The sequence below is a fragment of the Batrachochytrium dendrobatidis genome, assembly GCF_000203795.2.
Source record: "Batrachochytrium dendrobatidis JAM81 unplaced genomic scaffold BATDEscaffold_3, whole genome shotgun sequence".
NCBI classification, from domain to species: Eukaryota; Fungi; Chytridiomycota; class Chytridiomycetes; order Rhizophydiales; genus Batrachochytrium; species Batrachochytrium dendrobatidis.
In genome coordinates, this window is record NW_006281101.1 from 150,130 (window position 1) to 169,561 (window position 19,432).

The window sequence follows — 19,432 nt, forward strand, 5'->3', positions numbered from 1 at the left end:
GTAAAAAAGAGTCTAACAGAACTCGAATTCAACTCGATAGCAGCCGTATTCACGTAAAAATGAAACACTAAATAAGGGTGCCTCTACACAAACAATCTCATGTTTGATGAGTGCCAATCTTGCTGGTCTTTAACTAGTCTTTGTCTAGTTTTTGTACAGAAATACAGCAAATGCTCACATTTCTATTCCAATACATTCCATATTCTTGTCATCTTTTCAACCTACAACTCAAACACCAAATGACCATTATGGAATCAACATTCATTCCTGAAATTCTTTTTTGAACTAGATCGCAAAGGTATCTGATATTAAGGATACAATACAGCTTCAATAAAACCATCAATTCTCAACAACCATTTAGCCATTGTTTATTCCGGAGCAACATACAGCAATACAAGATAAATACATAAAAGGTTTTATTTTACATGGATATGGCTGTAAATACACAAGTGGGAATAAAGCCACAAATGGGCGGATTGAAGAAAGGGTACCAACGCGTCGTATGGGTTTCAATCTGTTTCAAGCTATCCACCTGACATCCTTGACTTGCAGATTCTTGAACTGGTATAACCGTGCACAAAAGTGTACAAGATTGTAACAATCATCTGTTGCATCCAATCATTTCAACTTATGCAAATCGTAGATTTAAAAGTGGTCAAGCAGTTTAAAAAACTGTTTGGTGCTTACACATTTGTGGTGGCACTCATTTTTTGATATCATTGTTGAATTTTGTACTTTTTTACATATTTGGCTTGGCAAGTTTCTGAAATTGTCTATCAGAATAAATATCACCGCCGTACCCACGTAAATGGTTCATTTTATGTGGGTACGACTGTTTTTTGGGATAAATATGGTTGAGTACTTGCGCTTTTTATTGGACATTGGCCTAGTAAGCATTCTCGATTCTTCATCAACACAACGTCCATTATACAATACAGATTGTAGTGTTGTATTTTAAAACGTGTATGTTTATGATCTAGTTTAAACAATACATTGCACATCCCAAGAATATAACGCTGTTTCCATACAATATCATACAGCATCATACAATGTCTTGAAGATTAAAAAGATGAATGTTTATTCAAGTCAATGTTTAATAGAAAAGCGCATTAAAGCTGTCCAAATTAGTCATATTCTGGGATGATTGATTTGAATTTGGATTTGGATTTGATAATACTGGCGTTTTATGTATGGAAATAAACGAAAAACTTTGCAACACATTTATTGATTTCTGTAATTCAATCAACCAGCCGTGATGAACAGTCTATTCAGTCCAAAAGTACTTTATATGCTACCTGTTCATATTACTTTCAATTGCTGCCTCATCAGGTGAAGCTCTACATGTAGTTTCATTCATTACTTGTAACTGACTTATTGCTTTGTGTTTCATGATTGGTTGAATCCACTGCTCAATTCGGTACATTTAAAACTATTGTCTCGACTGGATGATATGTTTGGGTTATAATTAGGATTGGAAATGTCCAGCATGTTGTAATATCAATTGGCAGAAACGAGAAGCATGTAACCAGGTGTGTACTGGTTTCTAGTTTTTAGCCCGTTGTTCTTATGCTTTCTACTCACTGCTTTGTTATAGTGCAATGCACCCAAACCAGGCATGATTGGCGACCGTGAAGGCCGAGCTGGTGGGTTTAAAGAACGTGATGATGTGGTCGAGTATAGATCGAGTAGGTTTGATACCACTGAAGACCAATACGACGACTTTGGACGTGTGAGGAAAAAGTCGACTAAAATACCCTCCAAGCCTATTGCGACAACTCCTGCAATCGAAGTGGATGATTTTGGAAGAATCAAAAAGACGGTAGATGTAGTTAAGCAAGACGATGATGATGATGATGAAGATGATGGACGGTGGGCTGCACTTGAAGGAATCATTGAAGGGAAAAGCTTGGATGGGCTAAAAGATTCTGCTGCTTCATCTCGCAGTCCAAGCGATGATCGTAGATCCTCTCATACAGGTGACGACCGTAGATCTCGCGATCGGTATGATGACAGAAAAAGTCATCGTAAAGACTATAGACGAGACGATAAGAGAGATGATCGTCGCAACGACAGATACCGAAGAAGTGATGACAGACGACGCAGCCAAAGCCCACGTCGTAGATAACCCCAATACCATTTTTACTTTGAATGGGTTGCGTGGTATACCATTATGCGCTGATGTATGAAGATGTTATTACAACTGATACGGATTAAACCATCACATCTAATTTTGAACTTGCTATGTTTTGAAATGTTGATTTACAGTCATATTCACCTAAAATGGAACGCTAAAATCAAAACACATGAATAGCTCATCTCATGTTGGATGAGTTCCAGTTTACTGGTTTTGATCTGCTCATTTTTGTACAAGAATACAAAGTGGATGTTTGATGCAGCATTCACACCTTTTTAATCTTCAAAGTATTGTATGATATTGTATGGTCAGCGTGGAAACAACATTATATTCTTGGGATGTGCAATATATTGTTTAAACTAGATCATAAACATACACGTTTTAAAATACAACACTACAATCTGTATTGTATGGTGGACGTTGTATTGATGAAGAATCGAGAATGCTTACTAGGCCAATGTCCAATAAAAAGCGCAAGTATCCAACCATATTTATCCCAAAAAACAGTCGTACCCACATAAAATGAACCATTTACGTGGGTACGACTGTAAAAGATAACACTCATGGTCTAGCTTTTAGTTTTCGATTTAAAATTTATAATTCAAACAAAAAAAGAATTTAATTCATAAAAATGAAAATGTAGTATTTACAAGGTTAATGTATGGATGTAGGAGAATGTAACGTGAAACCTAATTGACTAATCAGCCATGAAGTCAATCATATTTAAAACAAGTATCTATGCATATGTATCGTGGTTCAAAGTCGCCGAGAGTAGTTGCTGGATAGATGGAAGTCGCAGAGCAGGTATAGTATCGGACTGAGGTTTTACCAGGGTTGGTTCAGGACGCGGTTGGAATTGTGAACCATTTATATGTTGGAGTTGATTGTAGTCAGAAGCTTTGCTGTATGGCATGCTTCCGGATAAATGGGGTAGGATACGATAGTCAGAGTCGCTTGACTGAAAATCCAATGCATCGCCCAAATCGCTGATGGCTGGAGTAAGTGGCATTGGATAGTGTACCAACTCTGCTTTGTCAACCCAATGCAATAGCGATCCTGGTGTTTGAGGATCACTATATATAGGAGAAGAGGCATGATGAGAGACAAGGGAAGATGGCGACAACACATCTTCACATGCCATGGCTGCCCTTTGATTCCTGGAATAAGCAGATTCCTGATATTCGTCAGCACGACACGCATAATCAGTTTTTGAGTAAGAATGTGTTTGAGACGGAGAAGCATAACCACCAAGTGATCTAGACATGTATAAAAGACCCGACGCAGCCTCAATTGGAGATCCGCACATGGACGAAGGGTAATCGGGATCTTGATCGCTGATTGGCGAGAAAGCAGATTTGACTTTGTGAGCAGCCTCATTTTGAGGTGAAAGAAAAAGACTGATTGTAGGCAGCATAGATGAAGGATTCTTGGTAGGAGTCGAGGCATTTGATAGTGAATGAGAATCAGCATGTTGCTGACTATCCATTCTGCCTTCGCTTTCTGAAGTAAACAAGTCATCGCTGCTCATATCGTCATCATCATCTCGCTCACTATGCTTAGAAGAGGAATCTACCATTGTAGCACAACTGCTTTTGGATTTTTGGACAATGGCAGTAGAAGCGCGATTGCCATTGCCCGTCTTTGACAAATGAATACGTCTGTGGCGAGCAAGAGATGAAGAATCGTTGAATGTTTTGTTGCATCCAGCAAAAAGACATGCATTGGGTTTTTCACCTGTATGGGTTCTGTTTGTATTCAGGTTACAACAGGCAGTTAGCAATCTATTCAATAATGCAAGTTTAAGTCATAAAGTGGATGAATTACAATTCAAGTGTTATTTCCCAACATTTTCCAATGTGTGGTCATCCATACCCAATTCATGGGGAACAGACTCGAAAATCTGATAGTACTGGTGGATCATAAGCTGTTATGATGTGACCATGAGTCTCTTCAATACAACAGCCATGAACAGTAACAAACAAGCATTCAAGCCATGCTAAACACCAACAGGCTAAAACACACTCAAGGGGTTCAACTTGAATCCAAGCAGGACAAATCCTTTGAATTAACCTTAATAATGCACTATTACCACATTGACCCTAGAAACAAGCACCAAGGAGTATCAACGGAAGCCAAATTTATCAGAACAAACCAACAGTAGAACATGAACACGGGTATTTTCGATGCTGAGCAGTCGATATGATGCATGGTTCTACAGGAACATGCAGTCCAGACAATGCTCTTGTGCATTGGAAATAGAGCCACTAAGCAGTGGCCAATAGATTGGCAACGAGCAGATGATTCAAGTGAGCAAAGAGAATAATAGTCGAGTTTTGAAGCACATTGTTGGGAATCCTCAGCAGGCTTGGAATGGGATTTCGGAATCGGGTCGGAACATGCATCAAGATAAGGTGCGCTAATAGCTTGTGACATGAGTCAAAGCTCAAATTCAACTCATTCATGACGCCATAGTCTTATTGATCAATAGTGTAGAGTAGAGAAAATAAACATGTATTGCTGCAATGAGCTATAACGTAATGGTTTGGAACACAACACCCAGTCCAAAACTTGGTGCTGTTTTAATGTTCACAATGTTCACAATGCCCATCAATACCCAGATCTGCATAATGTGCAGTGGTGAAATGGCCCACCTTTGGCCCAATGGCCTACTGCGTTCAAGAAGTAGTATATAAAGAAAACAAGATGAATACCAACCTTCTATGTATACGAAGAGCAGAACGCTGGCGAAAGCTTTTACTACAGTCAGTCCAATCGCATGCAAATGGACGTAAATCGTAATGAATCTTCATGTGTCGAGTAACATCTGTACGGCGATAAAAACTTTTTCCACACGACTCCCATTCACAGATATACTTTCGTTCTTTGGTAATACCAGCAGTAGATGAGCGCTGTTTTTGGACAGAGGAGAGTTGTTTAGGCATATTGTAATGATCAAGAGAGTTGGGATGGGTTTTGCGCAGAGTCCTATGCTGGCCGGAATGATAAAGATCAGTAGTGTCAGGCTGGAAAGCAGGAGTGGGGTATACACGAGAATAAACTCCCTGACGAGAATGAGAATTGGGTGTATATATAGGAATCGGTCTTGTAAACTGAGAATTGGTATTGGCTTGAGGAAAGGAATACCAATGCTCCAAGGACGGATGCGGATAGCGGTGCGATGAAGTATAATGTTGTGAATGATCCAATTCTCGCTGACAGGTTTGTTGAAAATAGACGCGTCTCCGATCTGCAGCCACCTTTCCGAAAGCGCACCCGTTCCGATACATGTTCGAAGCTTGTACATTGTGAGCTTTGGGAACCAGTGTTGAAATCGAAAGGGCTGGTGCATAAGCATGCATTTTTTCGGAAGTTTTGCACGAGTCTTTTGCAACCAACACTGACGGCGAAAAAGTCTGATACATGGTGTATATTATCAAGTTTGGTGATAATTGCTTGGAATCTTCAGGATTGGAGCTCCAAATGAATTTGAGCAAACGGCGAGGCAAGGATAGAATTAACAAAGTGCTAAACAAGTATATATATGGGCAGTATGCTATCAACAGATAGTAGATGGTTTGCTGGACTCGACGATATACACCTGATTGGTAATGGATCAATGCATCCAATAAGCCTGGATCCTATCTGCTTTATATCATTCCAAACAAAAGTAGGGGTCTGAATACAATCTTGCAAAGTGCATGTGCTAGTTCGACCCATTTGCGCATTGAAATCGGAAGGTGACTCAAGCTAGAAAGATACCCGAATTTGAAACTTTGACTATTTGTATCAGTACGGCCATATCACGTAAACGAAACTGAAGTGTCAGTGCATCATACATGACCGGCTTCATGGTGATGGGTGCCAAATTTACTGATCAGCATTGTGTACTCTAAACCCTTGACAAACTTGACTGGCCGCCTAGTAATTGGCATGCATCGTTGCAATCTTTTCTTGAACTAGAGCACAGACGCATCCGAGATATTTAGAATACAAGAGAATAGAGTTTGACAACAAACTCAATATCTGGATTGTAGTGGATGCATCTGGTAATTGTACAATGTACAGCTATGCCAAATGAGAATCACTCTGGTTCAAAACTATGTATTATATGATGGTCATTGTTTATTAAAGTAGCAATCTCTGATAGGAAAGCACAGGTACTCAACCATTATTTACTCCAGAGACGGCCACCACAAGTAGTTCATTTACATGAATACGGTTGTAAATAAAAAAACAGTACAACAGACTAGACGACAAAAAATGTTTTTGTGACCCCAACAGCTCCAGCACGGCCAAACGGAAAGGGCAACAATCGTCGCTTCAGACTTCCATCCTTGAACATCATCCAATCAGGCAAACTTTCTTCAAAAACCTTAAAGGTAGGGCTTACTTGGATTCCCAAAAAACAAGTGACACTGATTCGAACCTTGTTTATGTTTTGGCCACGATCAAACTGAAGAATAAACGGAACTCGAATCCTTTTATCCTTCACACCCTGTCCTTCAAACTCGCGACGATAAATTGTTAGAGGAACAGAATAGTCGACTCCTGGTGTGGGACGACCAACTACTTCGATTGTACTATTAGATCCTGTGATCCACTTTCCAGTTTGGAAGGGATCGATCCATGCGCCTTTGACCAAGAACTCGCCTGCTTCGTCACTTGTAGTAGAGAGTTGACAAATACGCGAGTTGGGCAAACCAACAAATGTACCTTCCACTGTCATGGCAGTTTTAGTTTCTCTCACCATCATGTCAATTGTAATTAATTGGTCTGTAGGGAGATTTGGATCAATAATTGGCAAAGCGGCGTTCAGCACAGAGCATGTATTGTCACTATTATCGCAAATTAGTTCCATTTTGGGTAAAACTGTCGATAGCTGACTCATGATGGCTGGGTTAGTTGTTATACGATGTTTCCATTCCGAAGCTTGCATGGTAGACATAATGTTCATAGTAACCAAAGGTGATGTAGAGTTGGTGGTGTTGCTGATATCCCACGCTTCCATATATGTCATACCTTGAGGACGATCGGGAGAAAATCCGTTTGTCATGACAGCAGTCAGCCATAGCACGCAAAAAATGAAAATCATGACAGATGCTGTTAATCGACGATGGCAAAGAGATAGGAGAGGAAGTGTATTGAGGAGCAACAGCCCAACAAGACCGGAAACAATAGTATCGTATATTGGGCCAGATAAGCCTTCAGCAATCATGTTGGGCACATCCAAAAGACACTCGTGCAGCAAATCAAATGTTTGAATAAAAGGAACTACAGTTGCAATGACAAAATTCACAAGCCAAAAATACTGGTTGTAGTATTTTAAAATAGAATACTTTAAATGATCTTCAGGCTGATCTGCTTCGTGTTCAAACCCAGCAACACCAAGACGATACCAGCGACGCAAAGAAGATTCGAGTGCAAGCGTCAGAATACAGGCAACGCCAGAGTAAAAGGCCCAAATGTATACATAAAACATGACCGAAATGTTGAAAAGATTCAACACAAGGTTGACAGTACAAAGTGAGAGCCAGAATCCAAGAAGACCAAATGGAAGCCATGCGGCCAGTGATGGGCCTGAAGGAGTCACAACCCTCATAGATTGCAGAATATGGCCACCTGTTTGAATTGGGGATGATGAATTTGCATCCTCAGACTGTCCATGCTCAACATCTGTTTGGAGAGACGCAGGCACTTGCTCTTGATTGGCAACATCTTCGTAGTAATCAATGTGTGGAGGTTCAGATGGTAACTCATGATACGTGATCAGTGGAGCAGAGTCACGTAGACCGAGTTTTACAGCTATCACAGGCCAGATGATTTGAATAAGACAAAATAATCCCAAAATAAGTGAGATTGTGTCTGCAAACGACAATAGAGGTCGACCATAAGAAGATGCAGGGTTAAAGTGGTGTTTGATCCAAGAACTCATATAGACAGCCAAGAAAACAGACAAGAATGAAAACCACACTAGTGCCATGGCTTCAAAAAATGGTCTTATTCCTTGATTGACTAAGCGATGAAATCCGATACGATAATAGAGGGTAGCGAGTTTGAGAAATGACACTCCTACACATATCAATAGCAGTGCACTTGACGAAAATATGAGCGCGCCGTGTGATCTGACAATACCAATGGCACCGGCAATATCAAAGTAAGCAAAATTTGGTACAGGAAGCACGGTCGTATCTTGGTGAGACAAATCTGGTGACATTCCAAGAGTAGGCAAAATGGAGTCTTTTTCGCAAAGACCCAATGCGACACTCAATATATTCTCTGACATGTGCTGGGCAGCAATAGGCTTGGCGTGAGCAATATCGTCCTTTGGAGTATGATAAAGATATCGGTTTGCACTAAATGCAATATCGATACCAGGTAGTCGAGCATCAACAGTATACGGACGATAGTCAGTTTCACTTGGAACTGAACCCATGAGATAATTGATAATAACAGAAGCATGTGGAAACGGAGCTTTGGACATGTATTCCTCAACAATAGGCAGCGAGTTTGTTCGAAAGAGAACACTGCGAGTACCCTGAGCAGCACCAGTTCCCTCTGTCGTTGCAAAAGGTTGGATTAATAAAATGACGATTCCAGATCAACACCGTCATGCAATCATCCAAAATACTACCTAAATTCATAAACGCCTTGACATTCTTGATCCAAGGATGCTTGACAAATGCATTGGCACCAAACAAGCCCATTTCTTCGCCATTATTAAAATTGAAAATGATGTCGTATTTAAACGGGGATCGACAGTGACGAATCAGTAGACTCTGCAATGTAGCCAGCATAGATCCAATTGAGATTCCGTCATCAGTAACACCGGGAGCCAGCATGACCGAGTCAAAGTGAGCAGAGATCAACAGAGCCTCATGGGTAGCAGATCGACCCTGGATCTTGGCAAGAACGTTATTTGATTCGTAATAGTCGATAACAGGAGGATTGTGAGCAAAATTCGAATTTTCAACCATGATATTAGTGTTGTCAAAAGTGTCGAGAACAAAAAGAGGATCAGATGTAGGAGCACAGTACATGGACTGCAGAGAGTTCTTCATGTCTACCAGTTGGTCGATAATGTACTGACGGACACGGAGATTTTCGTGGCTGTTGAACATGTGTGGATGAGTAGTGATGTTGGTGATGTGCTGCCAGGCCAGTTCACCAGATGGATGTGATCCATCCAAGACTAGCGGATCTGTAGTAGATCGCACTTTGCCAGGCAGTCCCAGTCCATTAAGCATTGTAAAATGAATTCCAACACAACTGCCCAAAACCAAAACAAGAATGGACAGTAGCACCGCCATTGATGTTTGATTCAGTATCCATCTCCACCAAAACCCAAATGTACTGGTCTCTGCAGGCATAGTGGATGGATGGCCAAGTAAAGTGGAGCTTTCTGTGTCTTGTTCATCTTCATGATCAACATCAACCGTTTGTTCGTGTGCACGGTTGTCAGAGTGGTATTGGTTATCATGGTGAGTATCAACAGGAGTGACATTTGCAGTTGAATTAGAAGCAGTTTCTATAGTAGTGCCTGCAGCACCAAACACCCGATTACGAGTCATGTACTTGAAACTGTTGGAATGGCAAACTTGAACAGGATGTGTTCAGCTTGATTGCTTGATATTTAGATTAAAATCAATTATTCCGAGCAAAGTTGCACAATAGTAATCATTGTTTTCCGTTTCATTTTATTATTTCAAGTGTCAATCTCTATACTCGAATAGTGTCAGGATCTACTCCAATACTCTGGCATGTCTTGACAAATGTTGACAGATTCTAAACATGTCATGTGTGCAGTTAGTCGTCTGTATACACACCTCAGATTCAAGTTATCCATTACCTTGCGACGCAAATACTTGAGAATGCTCTCTCGTTTGGAAACCCATTTCTGAAGCTGTCGCTTCGTAGACTTGTCCTTGCGATTTATTTTCAAGTGATTCTGGATAGCTGCAATGCGCACACTAAATATTGCAGCTATATGGTTCATGGGTTCAAATTACAGGTCAAAACTACAACCAGCACAATCAACTCTGCACTCGATCGAAATAACTTTACCTTGCACTTCAGGACTGCCAGTATCACCAGGCATACGTTGAAAGATTTCAATAGATCGAGCAATGTTGAATTTACGAATAGTGCTTTCACGTCCATTCTCAAGACTGATAATGCGACGCACCATTTCAGCCTGCTCCTCTGCGCGCTCTGCATCAATAATTTGCCCCTCATTTACAAGAACCTCTGGTGTGATGGAAAGAATTGTCTCTACATCCGAGGGCGTTAGTCCATATCGATAAAATGGTCCAACAGCAGTTGTAGGCTCAAATATGGGCAGATCAGGTGTAGAATTGGACTCAGTTTTCACATCTTCAACCTTGGAGCCAAGAGTAGATTGCTTTGTAATGAGTCGAGAATGCACCTTGTTTTTGATCTCGCTAGTGATCGATTCGGGCACTTTTGAAACAGCTGCATTAGGGAGTTTTAATGTCGTGGTGTGATCGTTCACAACATTTTTGACTTCAGCTTTAAATGCTCTTTGTCTAATACCCATATTAGCAGATTGAGAGGTGGATTGAGAAGCCGAGGCACTTTCTGCAGTGGTCTTGATCTCATCCAGCCATGCCTTTGATTTGACTAGCACGTTATCAATATTACCCGGGACAATGTCTAGAGGACGGTAGTTGGATTTGGAGACAAGAAAAGGAGTAAGACGAACTGGTTTTGGAATAGGCCGAGGTGGTTGTGATGCCTGTGATGGTGATCTGCGATCTGTGTGGGGAGAGAATCGCTTTTCTCTACCAAGTGGTCGATACTTTTCGCCTAGTTTGGCCTTCAATTGAGCAATCTTGAGTAGATTTCTTTCATGCGACTTGCGAGAGATTCGTTTAATTTGAGCAGGAAATCTACTCTGTATAACCAAACCAGTATGAAATCCAGCTTGGTTCATTAACACCATCATTTGTATATATTTGGCAGAATCAATACGGATTCAAGACATCCAGATGGTCCAAAATATAATTTAAAAATAGTCAGACAGGTTAGTAATGAACATGAGTTGACATGAATGGTTTGGGTTTTCTATTCATTTGATCTCATGAGCATTTGAAGATATCGTCGACTAATGAATTCGATTCACATTTGAAAGAAAACTGAATGGATTCATTGAATTCACTCACCACAACTAGCAGCAGTTTGAACAGGAGGAATGGAGGAACAAAATGAAGGAATCGCATGTGAAATCAGACCAACAAGGCCAGTGAAGCGGCGGGTAGCAGCAGACATCCTTTGTCTACTACTAACACTGAGCATTATGGGTTAGATTGCTGCTACAGTTGGATTGCGAGTCGCCAGAATTTAAAATACAGTCCACTCTCCAAAATACAGTCCAGTATCTAAAACACGTCACAGGCCTTAAATATTGTCAACTAATGAACAAATTATACTTTTTACAGCCATGCATTCATGTAGAATAAGCCACCAAAGTTAAAATATATGATAAACAATCTCATGTTTGATGAGTGCCAATCTTGCTGGTCTTTAACTAGTCTTTGTCTAGTTTTTGTATAGAAATACAGCAAATGCTCACATTTCTATTCCAATACATTCCATATTCTTGTCATCTTTTCAACCTCCAACTCAAACACCAAATGACCATTATGGAATCAACATTCATTCCTGAAATTCTTTTTTGAACTAGATCGCAAGGTATCTGATATTAAGGATACAATACAGCTTCAATAAAATCATCAATTCTCAACAACCATTTAGCCATTGTTTATTCCGGAGCAACATACAGCAATACAAGATAAATACATAAAAGGTTTTATTTTACGTGGATACGGCAGTAAAAAGTAAGTTTATTTATCAGTGATAGCGGGACGCAGTCTAGAAGCATATTGATACGGTAGCAAACTTTCAAGCAACCAATCGACAATAATACGAGTTTCGTCTACCAATACCTCACCAATTTCTCGTCTTTGAACATACTTTTTTAATGCGTCTGAAGCAAACCGATCGTCTAGCCAAGTACCTTCCCATCCATCAGTAGAAGCAACAAACTGTTGAGCAAAATGAATTCCAAATTCAAGACATCCAGAAATCATACAGTCAATGTAGGATTGCGGAATGGGGCAATGAATGCAAGGTGTATGCGTTTTCGCAGTGCTGATGTGACCAGTTGGGTCTTCATAAAGCCAGATAACAACACGTTGCCCATAAAGGGTTGGAGAGATGAGTTGCTGTTTATGCGATTCAGAGTAGAACTCGATATCGTCAAGTGAAATGATGGAGCGAACATAGTCTTTTTCACGATCGTCTAAAAGTGCGAGGTCATTGACAGGATGATTGATGGGGATTAAAACACCATTGGTTTTAACGGATGGATCAGAGCAGCGTTTGACGGCTACAGCGGTATAATGACGGCGAGAGCAGCGGTAGCTCCAACTTCGTCGCAAACCCTTGACTGATACAGGAAATGCAACGGTGGGCTCAGAGAATGTGCGAAGGCGAGATTTATGATTAATTAATGAGCCATATCCAAAAACGTAGTGTCGAGAAGTATCATTTGGATCGATTTTTGGCTTGAGTTTGTTTATCAATCCAGAATCAGGCTCAAATGGCTCAGGACTAAGAGTATTTCGGCAAGAATAGCTTGATTGCTGAGTTGCTTTTAAATGCGGCTGGAGTCTTGTTCGGGATATGGTCGATGCGTTGGAGAGAGCTGATAGATTGCGATGTATACCTGCCATGTTTAAAGCCATGGAAACTGTAGGTGAAAAGGAAGATTAGAGAGTAAAGGTAATGTCCAAAAGTCCTATTGGGAAAGTAACGAGTTATGGGGAAACATCCACGAGATAAATGAACGAGTCGGTGACCAAGCCACTAGGGCAGTTGTAAGGGAGATAAGCGGCTGTAATAAGCCAGGGAGCGACCCGAAATATCAGCAGACATTAACCAACAAGCTAGTCAAAAAGGGTTTGTCACAATGGTGTGCTCGATGATGCAATATTCGTGCTTTTTTGCACTTGGTGATGGGGTTTTGTTTGTTTGATGGCTCAATCAATGTCCTTGCGACCATTGTAGTTGAATAGCCTTGCATAAGACTTGCAAGTTTACTGTCAAATGCCATCCTACAGCACTTGACAATATGATGCAGGATTGCTTGTAATGACAATAGGTTGTTTGAAGCATTCTGTATTGTTCACAAGTATGCCGCAACCGTGACAGTTCTGCGGCCATAACTGTTAGGGTCGCTATGCAAGCATTTGTCATAACTTCACCCATTTAGATCGCCCCTTTGAGATAGCTTCGAGTACCCCAACAGGATCTACACGACTATAAGCTCATCTGGTAAAAGCATAGCCAGTCTTGTCTGATTTATGCATCCTTTTCTACACAGCCGTCTACAGTTATATAGCCGATTGCAGCCGTATTCACATATAGTGAAGCTTTATCTTGCAGACAGTATTTACCAAGCAAGATACCACGCTTTGTTTTGGATGGCTAAACCAACTTGGATTGACTCACAGTATACTTTGAAATACAACTAAAATAAATGGTTATAAACATGATTTTATATCAACAGTATGCATCTAGAATCTTTTTATTCGCCTGCTCGTCTTTTTTTTGTTGGCTTTTCAAATACACTCTTCATTCCACCAAGTCTATTCGTCATCTTCTTATTAACATCCGACTTTTTACTCCAAGCCGAATCAACATTTGTCGTGTCTTGATCCAGTAGATGCGTGTATTTGGTTTGGCCTGCCCGACCAAAGTTTTTGACTTGCATTACGGCAGGCAGAGCTGATTTATCAAACCGATCCTCCAGCGTAGGTGCATCTCCATCTGTTTTTTTCAGAGCATCGCCAATCCGCCCATCATCGACATAAAACGCTCCTTTGTGGTAATACTTTTGCATGAATGCGTGCTTCACCTTTTCCTTTTCACCTAGACCAAGTGATCTGTTTTCAGCTGCAATCTCTGCATCCGTCATATTTCTCCTTCGCTCAATATCACGCATTTCGGCATCGCGCTGATCTCGTTCTTCCCGATACTGCTTTATACGATGCAGCTCACGAAGCTTCCATGCTTCATATTCTGCTACTTCGTCCAGTCCATCCGTATCATCTATATCCAAAATCTGTGTCTCTGCTTGTGCTGTAGTCGATCATATTCAAAACATGCAAGGTGAGTTGACACCTTATAACGAGCTTGCAAATAGAGTAAAACTAGCCGTTACCTTCAACCAATTCCTTTTGCAAGAGCTCATCTACTAGATTTTGAGATTCTTTTTTCCGCTCCTTTAGTTTCTCTATCCGTTCCTTTTCTGCGTCTTCTTGCTCTTGAATCAGCCGATCTCGCTCCAAGACAGTCTCACGATGCTTTCTATAAACATAATATATCCAACGTACTCAGTATGTTGTATAGATGTAGGTTGGGTGGAAAACGCTTACTTTGGAACGAATATGGGCTTGAGCATAGGCCGCAACGAGTAGCCTGCCTCATCCTCCTCCTCATCACTTTCATCTTCATCCTCCTCCTCACTATCTTGATCTGTTTCGTTTTGATCTCCGCTTAGATCGTCGTCATCTTGAACTCTTTTTTTTTCTAATGTCTATCCACCGCAACAGTGAGTGGAATGAATAGACGTGTTGGAATGAATCTTAATCGTGTCAACAAGATTACCTTGCGGTTTTCAGCAAATGCAGCACTGGCTTCTTCTCGTGTACGATGTAATAGCGCTTGCTCACGAATCCGTTCTCTCCGTTTCAATGCATTCTCGTCTTCAACATCGCTTGCATCGGCTTCTCCTACAGACAATATGGGTTAAATTTTATATACGATGTGGGGTTCAGGTGAGATAGTATGTGATTTTGATTACCATCATTCCCTTGGGTTTCTAGTGTGGTTGTAGAAACTCGGATTTGAACACTATCGGAATCTGTTCGTGATAGACTGGGTGCTTCATCACGCTGACTACGCTGAGAAAGTCGGTTTAGTCGTCGATCTTTTGATATTAAAGTGTGGGATATACTTGTTGCAGGAGTAGAGGAAACCATTCGTTGGTTAACGGCTTCTGTAATGTCTTCATCTTCGTTGTCATCAGATGGATCCAGTGGTGTAGGGTGTTCAGTGTCGGATGGGTTGGAATCACTTGATTCAAGTGGGTCGTCTGCTATAGGTGCTTTTCCTGGCCAATATCGCACTGTTTTGGGTTTGACAGGTTTGGTGGGTGCTCCTGTCGGCTGTCTTGTTCTGGCATTCATATTTCAATCCATTTGGTAAACTAATAAAATGATTCTTCATCCACCACACCCATCTCACGTGATGCAAACGCTCACATTACAACTCAATCTAGACAGCTAATGCAAAACAACCGACTATTATTCATTTTGTAAAATGGGAATGTGCTGAGAAATTAAGGTGTAGTAAAAATAACCACCTCAAGCGAGGCAGAGTGAAGTCAGCGTGGGTAAACCATAGCCATGTGTGTTGAAAAAGAAGGAATGAATAGTTGTCCTTATGCAGCACGAGCAGCACAACCATATGTAAAGATATTGGAGTGCAAAACAGAGTTGGCAACAAGCTGAACGAGCCGTTCAGATGCATCTTGATCACCCCAACTAGCTGCCTTTTCATACCACTCGATCGATTTAGCAATATCAGAAATGCAACCTAAACCCTCTTCATAGTATCTTGCAACAATGCCCATGGCACTAACTGATCCCTGATCGGCAGCTTTTTCGTACCAAGCAAGTGCTTGAACCAAATTAGCAGTGCAGCCACGTCCAACTGCCAGCATATCTGCCAGCCGTGTCTGTGCGCGTACATGGTTTTGGTCAGCAGCAAGTCGAAGCAGTCGAACAGCTTCGGTGTCATTTTGAGGTACACCATTACCATCCGAGTACAAAATAGCCAAGTTGGTTAGTGCCCAAACATTATTTTGCTCAGCACTCTGAGTATACCAAAACACAGCTCTTTCGATATTTGCCGCAGTACCAATTCCATCCTCGTACAAATGTCCCAGTGTGTTTTGCGCTAGCGCATTGTTGCCTTCAGCACTGAGCTGAATCCACTTGAATGCTTCCTTTTCATCTACCTTGGCACCAATGCCACTTCTATAACAACATCCAAGTGAGAGCTGAGCTGGACCGTGCCCAAGTTTTGCCGCTTCGTGATACAGTGTGAGTGCCATACTTTCATCGATATCAACACCAATACCATATTGGTAGCAGTATCCAAGAGAATGCATGGCATACGAGTTTCCAGAACTGGCTGATCGCTGATACCACTGAACAGCAAGCGCTTCATTCTGCTCAACACCAATGCCGTATTGGTAAGCGTGTCCTAGATTGTGTTGTGCGCGGGAATGTCCCTGAACAGCCGCCTTGTGATACCAATAGGATCCAAGTATTTCGTTGCGATCAGTGCCAATCCCATTTTGTAAACAAAAACCAAGATTGCACTGAGCCCATGGGTATCCTTGTTCTGCAGATAGCTTGTACCATTTGACAGCGTCAGCATCGCTGCGTTCAACACCGTGTCCTTCCTCGTGCATGTATCCAAGACTGTTTTGAGCATAACAGTTGCCACACTCGGCAGACTTGCGATACCAGTGGATAGCAAGTGTAAGATCCTTGGCAACCCCAACACCTTCTTCATAGCAATGGGCTACGTTGTACATGGATACAGACTCACCGAGAGTGGCTGCACGAAGATAGTATTGGAATGCAACCTCGAGATTTTTTGGCACCCCGTATCCTTCACCATAACAAAATCCAAGAATACCAAGTCCTCGGGGATGATTAAAGACGGCTGATCGTTTATAGTAGTACACTGCCTTTTCGGCACACTTGGGGACACCAATACCATCATGGTAGCATACTCCAAGCGCATAGTTTCCGGATGGATGATTATCAATATCGGCAGCCTTTACGAGCCAATCAATTGCATGGCTGCCTTGCTCCTGAACTCGTGTAACCCATGCCTCAGATTCGACTCGGTCCATACGGATTCCAGGACGACCATAACGACGAAGAAATGAAAGTCGTGCAGCAGCTAAACATGACAAACAATCAGCATACAAAGACAAATGCCAACAAGTCTATAAACCATAAATGTTACCTAAACCACTGCCTTTTTCAGCAGCTAGCAAGTAAAAGGCATCGCATTCTTTAAAATCCTGAGGAACCCCAAGACCGAATTCGTAGCAAAATCCAAGAGCAGCCTGTGAACGGGATGAATGTTCCAAGTGGTGTTGTGTGGGAATAGGCATGAAATATAGTCAATGCCAGATACGAATAGAATACGAGCGTGAGTGATCCGTGGATTAGAGTAGAGGTAATAGTAGGATGGTAATTGAAAATAAACGAATTCCCATAAAATCAAAAAGTAGGTTAGTATCTCTTACATATATATGCAGGTTGGGTTAGGGTGATCTGTGTATTGCAGCAAGTGTACAACGTGCGTCTGTGTGCTGTGTTTGTTAAAGTGTGTGGTGTAGTTTTTGTAGGTACATTTGTGCGTGATAGTAAATGAAAGGGATGGCAATTAAAAATAAAAATAAACACTGGGTTGATGGCACAACTCAATCACAAGTAAAATCACTGAAAACTAGAGATGGCCAGAATACAGCGCGAAGAGACTGTATTGCAAGAGGCACGAAGTTTGCACATGACTATAGTAGGTAGCTAAAAAAATCCCATTCCATCAATGAAAACATCCCAAAACAAGCGGCCCGGCTAGGGGTTAGGGTGGTGGAGCAGTGATTGAGGGCACTTGTTTGGTGCTCCACCCATACTTGTAAATTTTTACAATTATTGTGGCTCACATGAAAATGGTATATCGTCCCTACACGCACATTCCAGCCTTGAAATTTAATGAGTTCCACACACTGGGTTAAATGCAGTGCCGTCAATACATGTACATATGTAGACTGCTTAACAGGATCGACTACTGCTAAACCACACATGTCATAAACAGTTGCTTATTATCAGTTCTAGAATAAAGCAACTGTTACGACTTTATGATATTGCCATGTTAGAGTGAAATAAAGGCTGGCATGGTTTGAAACCTTGTTTTGAGAAATCAGGTAGATGGCCCGTACCATAAGTGTGGGGTTTCACACGAAAATTAAGGATGTGCACATCAGTGCCAGTAACGTGGCTTCCTGTAACTATAGGTGATTAGGGGAGCAGTAAATCCCTACTGCTGTATTCACGTAAAATGGAGCACTGAATAAGGGTGTTTGTAGAGTCAACAAAGAGTCACGTGAAATAATGAGTGCCCGTTTTCACTAAATTTACTAGGCAGCATTGTGCACTCATCAAAGTTGAGTGGTCTCTTGGTGATCGGCATGGAAACAACCGTTGCAATTCTGGTATATCCAATCTTTGCTCTCCTTAGTACCAAGTATAAACGCATTTGCGAGATTTTAGGATAAAACAAAATAGAATTGGTAGAGTCGAGGACAATCACTGGATAATCTGGCATTGCACAATGTATGGCTATGCCAAGTATGAAACAAGAGCAGGCTCAAAGCCACGATATGATGGACATTGGATTGCAAGAATTGAGAATATCTATTGGACAAGTCAATGTGCAGTAGAAAATCACAAGGATTCAACCATTGCTTATCCAAACTAAAGGCAATCGCTGCAAGATGAGTGCAAGTGTTACATTTTACATGGATAGATTTAAATTATGTTGTGCCTCTAATGTCAATTCACTGATGACAAAAAGGCGACAGGAATGAAATTGAAAGAAATCAATGTCCTGGACTTTGAACAGCTTGTATCTTCATACACTTGACACACAGGTCACTTTACACATGAATAAAAATACACACATAATACACTAGACTTACCATGGCATCTGAGCTTCCTTCCGGATTGCAAGCAGCCAATTTATAGTATTGAACAGCCTTTGCTTCGTTGATGGAAACCCCGTCACGACCAAATAGAAAACTATTACCCAGCGTAAACCAGTCCGGTTCAACAGTTCGCGCAGGATGGCTTTGCTGGAGCGATTGAATAAAAGGTGGATCATCAATTCCAGAAACACCTAAAGTGATTCCAACTGCTGGGTTCATCCCTATACCAGCTCCAGACTGAGGTTGACTAGCTTCGCATAAGACATCACCATGAGTGCTGCTTCTGCGCTCTCGTCGTCCGCCCACCATCATTTAAATACAAAACAAATTTGAATATAAAGAATCGAGTTGCTTAATAGGCCAAGTTGATTGTCGCTAATGAGTGTAGGATATTACGCAAAATAGAATCCAGAACCTCAAATAAA

General features: G+C 41.3%; 9 protein-coding genes across 9 annotated transcripts; 1 reads left to right on the forward strand and 8 right to left on the reverse strand.

Annotated features, from left to right (window-relative positions):
- Positions 1–808: 808 nt before the first annotated feature.
- Positions 809–2,125, forward strand: BATDEDRAFT_23250 (uncharacterized protein; the record flags this gene model as incomplete). Its single annotated transcript, XM_006677168.1, has 3 exons — positions 809–889; positions 1,470–1,529; positions 1,595–2,125. The coding sequence occupies 3 exons, from the start codon at positions 809–811 to the stop codon at positions 2,123–2,125; spliced, it is 672 nt and encodes a 223-aa protein (XP_006677231.1).
- Positions 2,126–2,730: 605 nt separating this feature from the next.
- BATDEDRAFT_86749 (uncharacterized protein) lies at positions 2,731–4,223 on the reverse strand. The gene is made up of 2 exons (XM_006677544.1): positions 4,205–4,223; positions 2,731–3,879 (listed from the first exon to the last, which is right to left on the reverse strand). The coding sequence occupies exon 2, from the start codon at positions 3,708–3,710 to the stop codon at positions 2,871–2,873; it is 840 nt and encodes a 279-aa protein (XP_006677607.1). The 5' UTR covers positions 3,711–3,879; positions 4,205–4,223; the 3' UTR covers positions 2,731–2,870.
- Positions 4,224–4,809: 586 nt separating this feature from the next.
- Positions 4,810–5,556, reverse strand: BATDEDRAFT_87176 (uncharacterized protein; the record flags this gene model as incomplete). Its single annotated transcript, XM_006677545.1, has 1 exon — positions 4,810–5,556. The coding sequence occupies one exon, from the start codon at positions 5,554–5,556 to the stop codon at positions 4,810–4,812; it is 747 nt and encodes a 248-aa protein (XP_006677608.1).
- Positions 5,557–6,380: 824 nt separating this feature from the next.
- Positions 6,381–9,702, reverse strand: BATDEDRAFT_34530 (uncharacterized protein; the record flags this gene model as incomplete). The annotated part of the gene is made up of 2 exons (XM_006677331.1): positions 6,381–8,689; positions 8,766–9,702. The coding sequence occupies 2 exons, from the start codon at positions 9,700–9,702 to the stop codon at positions 6,381–6,383; spliced, it is 3,246 nt and encodes a 1,081-aa protein (XP_006677394.1).
- Positions 9,703–9,809: 107 nt separating this feature from the next.
- On the reverse strand, positions 9,810–11,370 carry BATDEDRAFT_34531 (mitochondrial 37S ribosomal protein MRPS28; the record flags this gene model as incomplete). Its single annotated transcript, XM_006677332.1, has 4 exons — positions 9,810–9,916; positions 9,981–10,114; positions 10,196–11,045; positions 11,314–11,370. 4 exons carry the CDS (start codon positions 11,368–11,370, stop codon positions 9,851–9,853), a joined length of 1,107 nt encoding a protein of 368 aa, XP_006677395.1. The 3' UTR covers positions 9,810–9,850.
- Positions 11,371–11,994: 624 nt separating this feature from the next.
- Positions 11,995–12,897, reverse strand: BATDEDRAFT_23254 (uncharacterized protein; the record flags this gene model as incomplete). Its single annotated transcript, XM_006677169.1, has 1 exon — positions 11,995–12,897. The coding sequence occupies one exon, from the start codon at positions 12,895–12,897 to the stop codon at positions 11,995–11,997; it is 903 nt and encodes a 300-aa protein (XP_006677232.1).
- Positions 12,898–13,739: 842 nt separating this feature from the next.
- On the reverse strand, positions 13,740–15,402 carry BATDEDRAFT_86751 (uncharacterized protein; the record flags this gene model as incomplete). Its single annotated transcript, XM_006677546.1, has 5 exons — positions 13,740–14,293; positions 14,376–14,521; positions 14,590–14,750; positions 14,822–14,946; positions 15,018–15,402. The coding sequence occupies 5 exons, from the start codon at positions 15,400–15,402 to the stop codon at positions 13,740–13,742; spliced, it is 1,371 nt and encodes a 456-aa protein (XP_006677609.1).
- A 254-nt stretch (positions 15,403–15,656) lies between these two features.
- On the reverse strand, positions 15,657–17,411 carry BATDEDRAFT_10115 (uncharacterized protein; the record flags this gene model as incomplete). Its single annotated transcript, XM_006677084.1, has 2 exons — positions 15,657–17,194; positions 17,261–17,411. The coding sequence occupies 2 exons, from the start codon at positions 17,409–17,411 to the stop codon at positions 15,657–15,659; spliced, it is 1,689 nt and encodes a 562-aa protein (XP_006677147.1).
- A 1,231-nt stretch (positions 17,412–18,642) lies between these two features.
- BATDEDRAFT_23256 (uncharacterized protein) lies at positions 18,643–19,319 on the reverse strand (the record flags this gene model as incomplete). The annotated part of the gene is made up of 2 exons (XM_006677170.1): positions 18,643–18,717; positions 19,002–19,319. The coding sequence occupies 2 exons, from the start codon at positions 19,317–19,319 to the stop codon at positions 18,643–18,645; spliced, it is 393 nt and encodes a 130-aa protein (XP_006677233.1).
- Between the last annotated feature and the right edge of the window lie 113 nt (positions 19,320–19,432).

Coding starts and splice junctions, on each gene's coding strand:
- BATDEDRAFT_86749 (XM_006677544.1), bottom strand. CDS start 3,710: ATGGTAGATTCCTCTTCTAAGCATAGTGAGCGAGATGATGATGACGAT.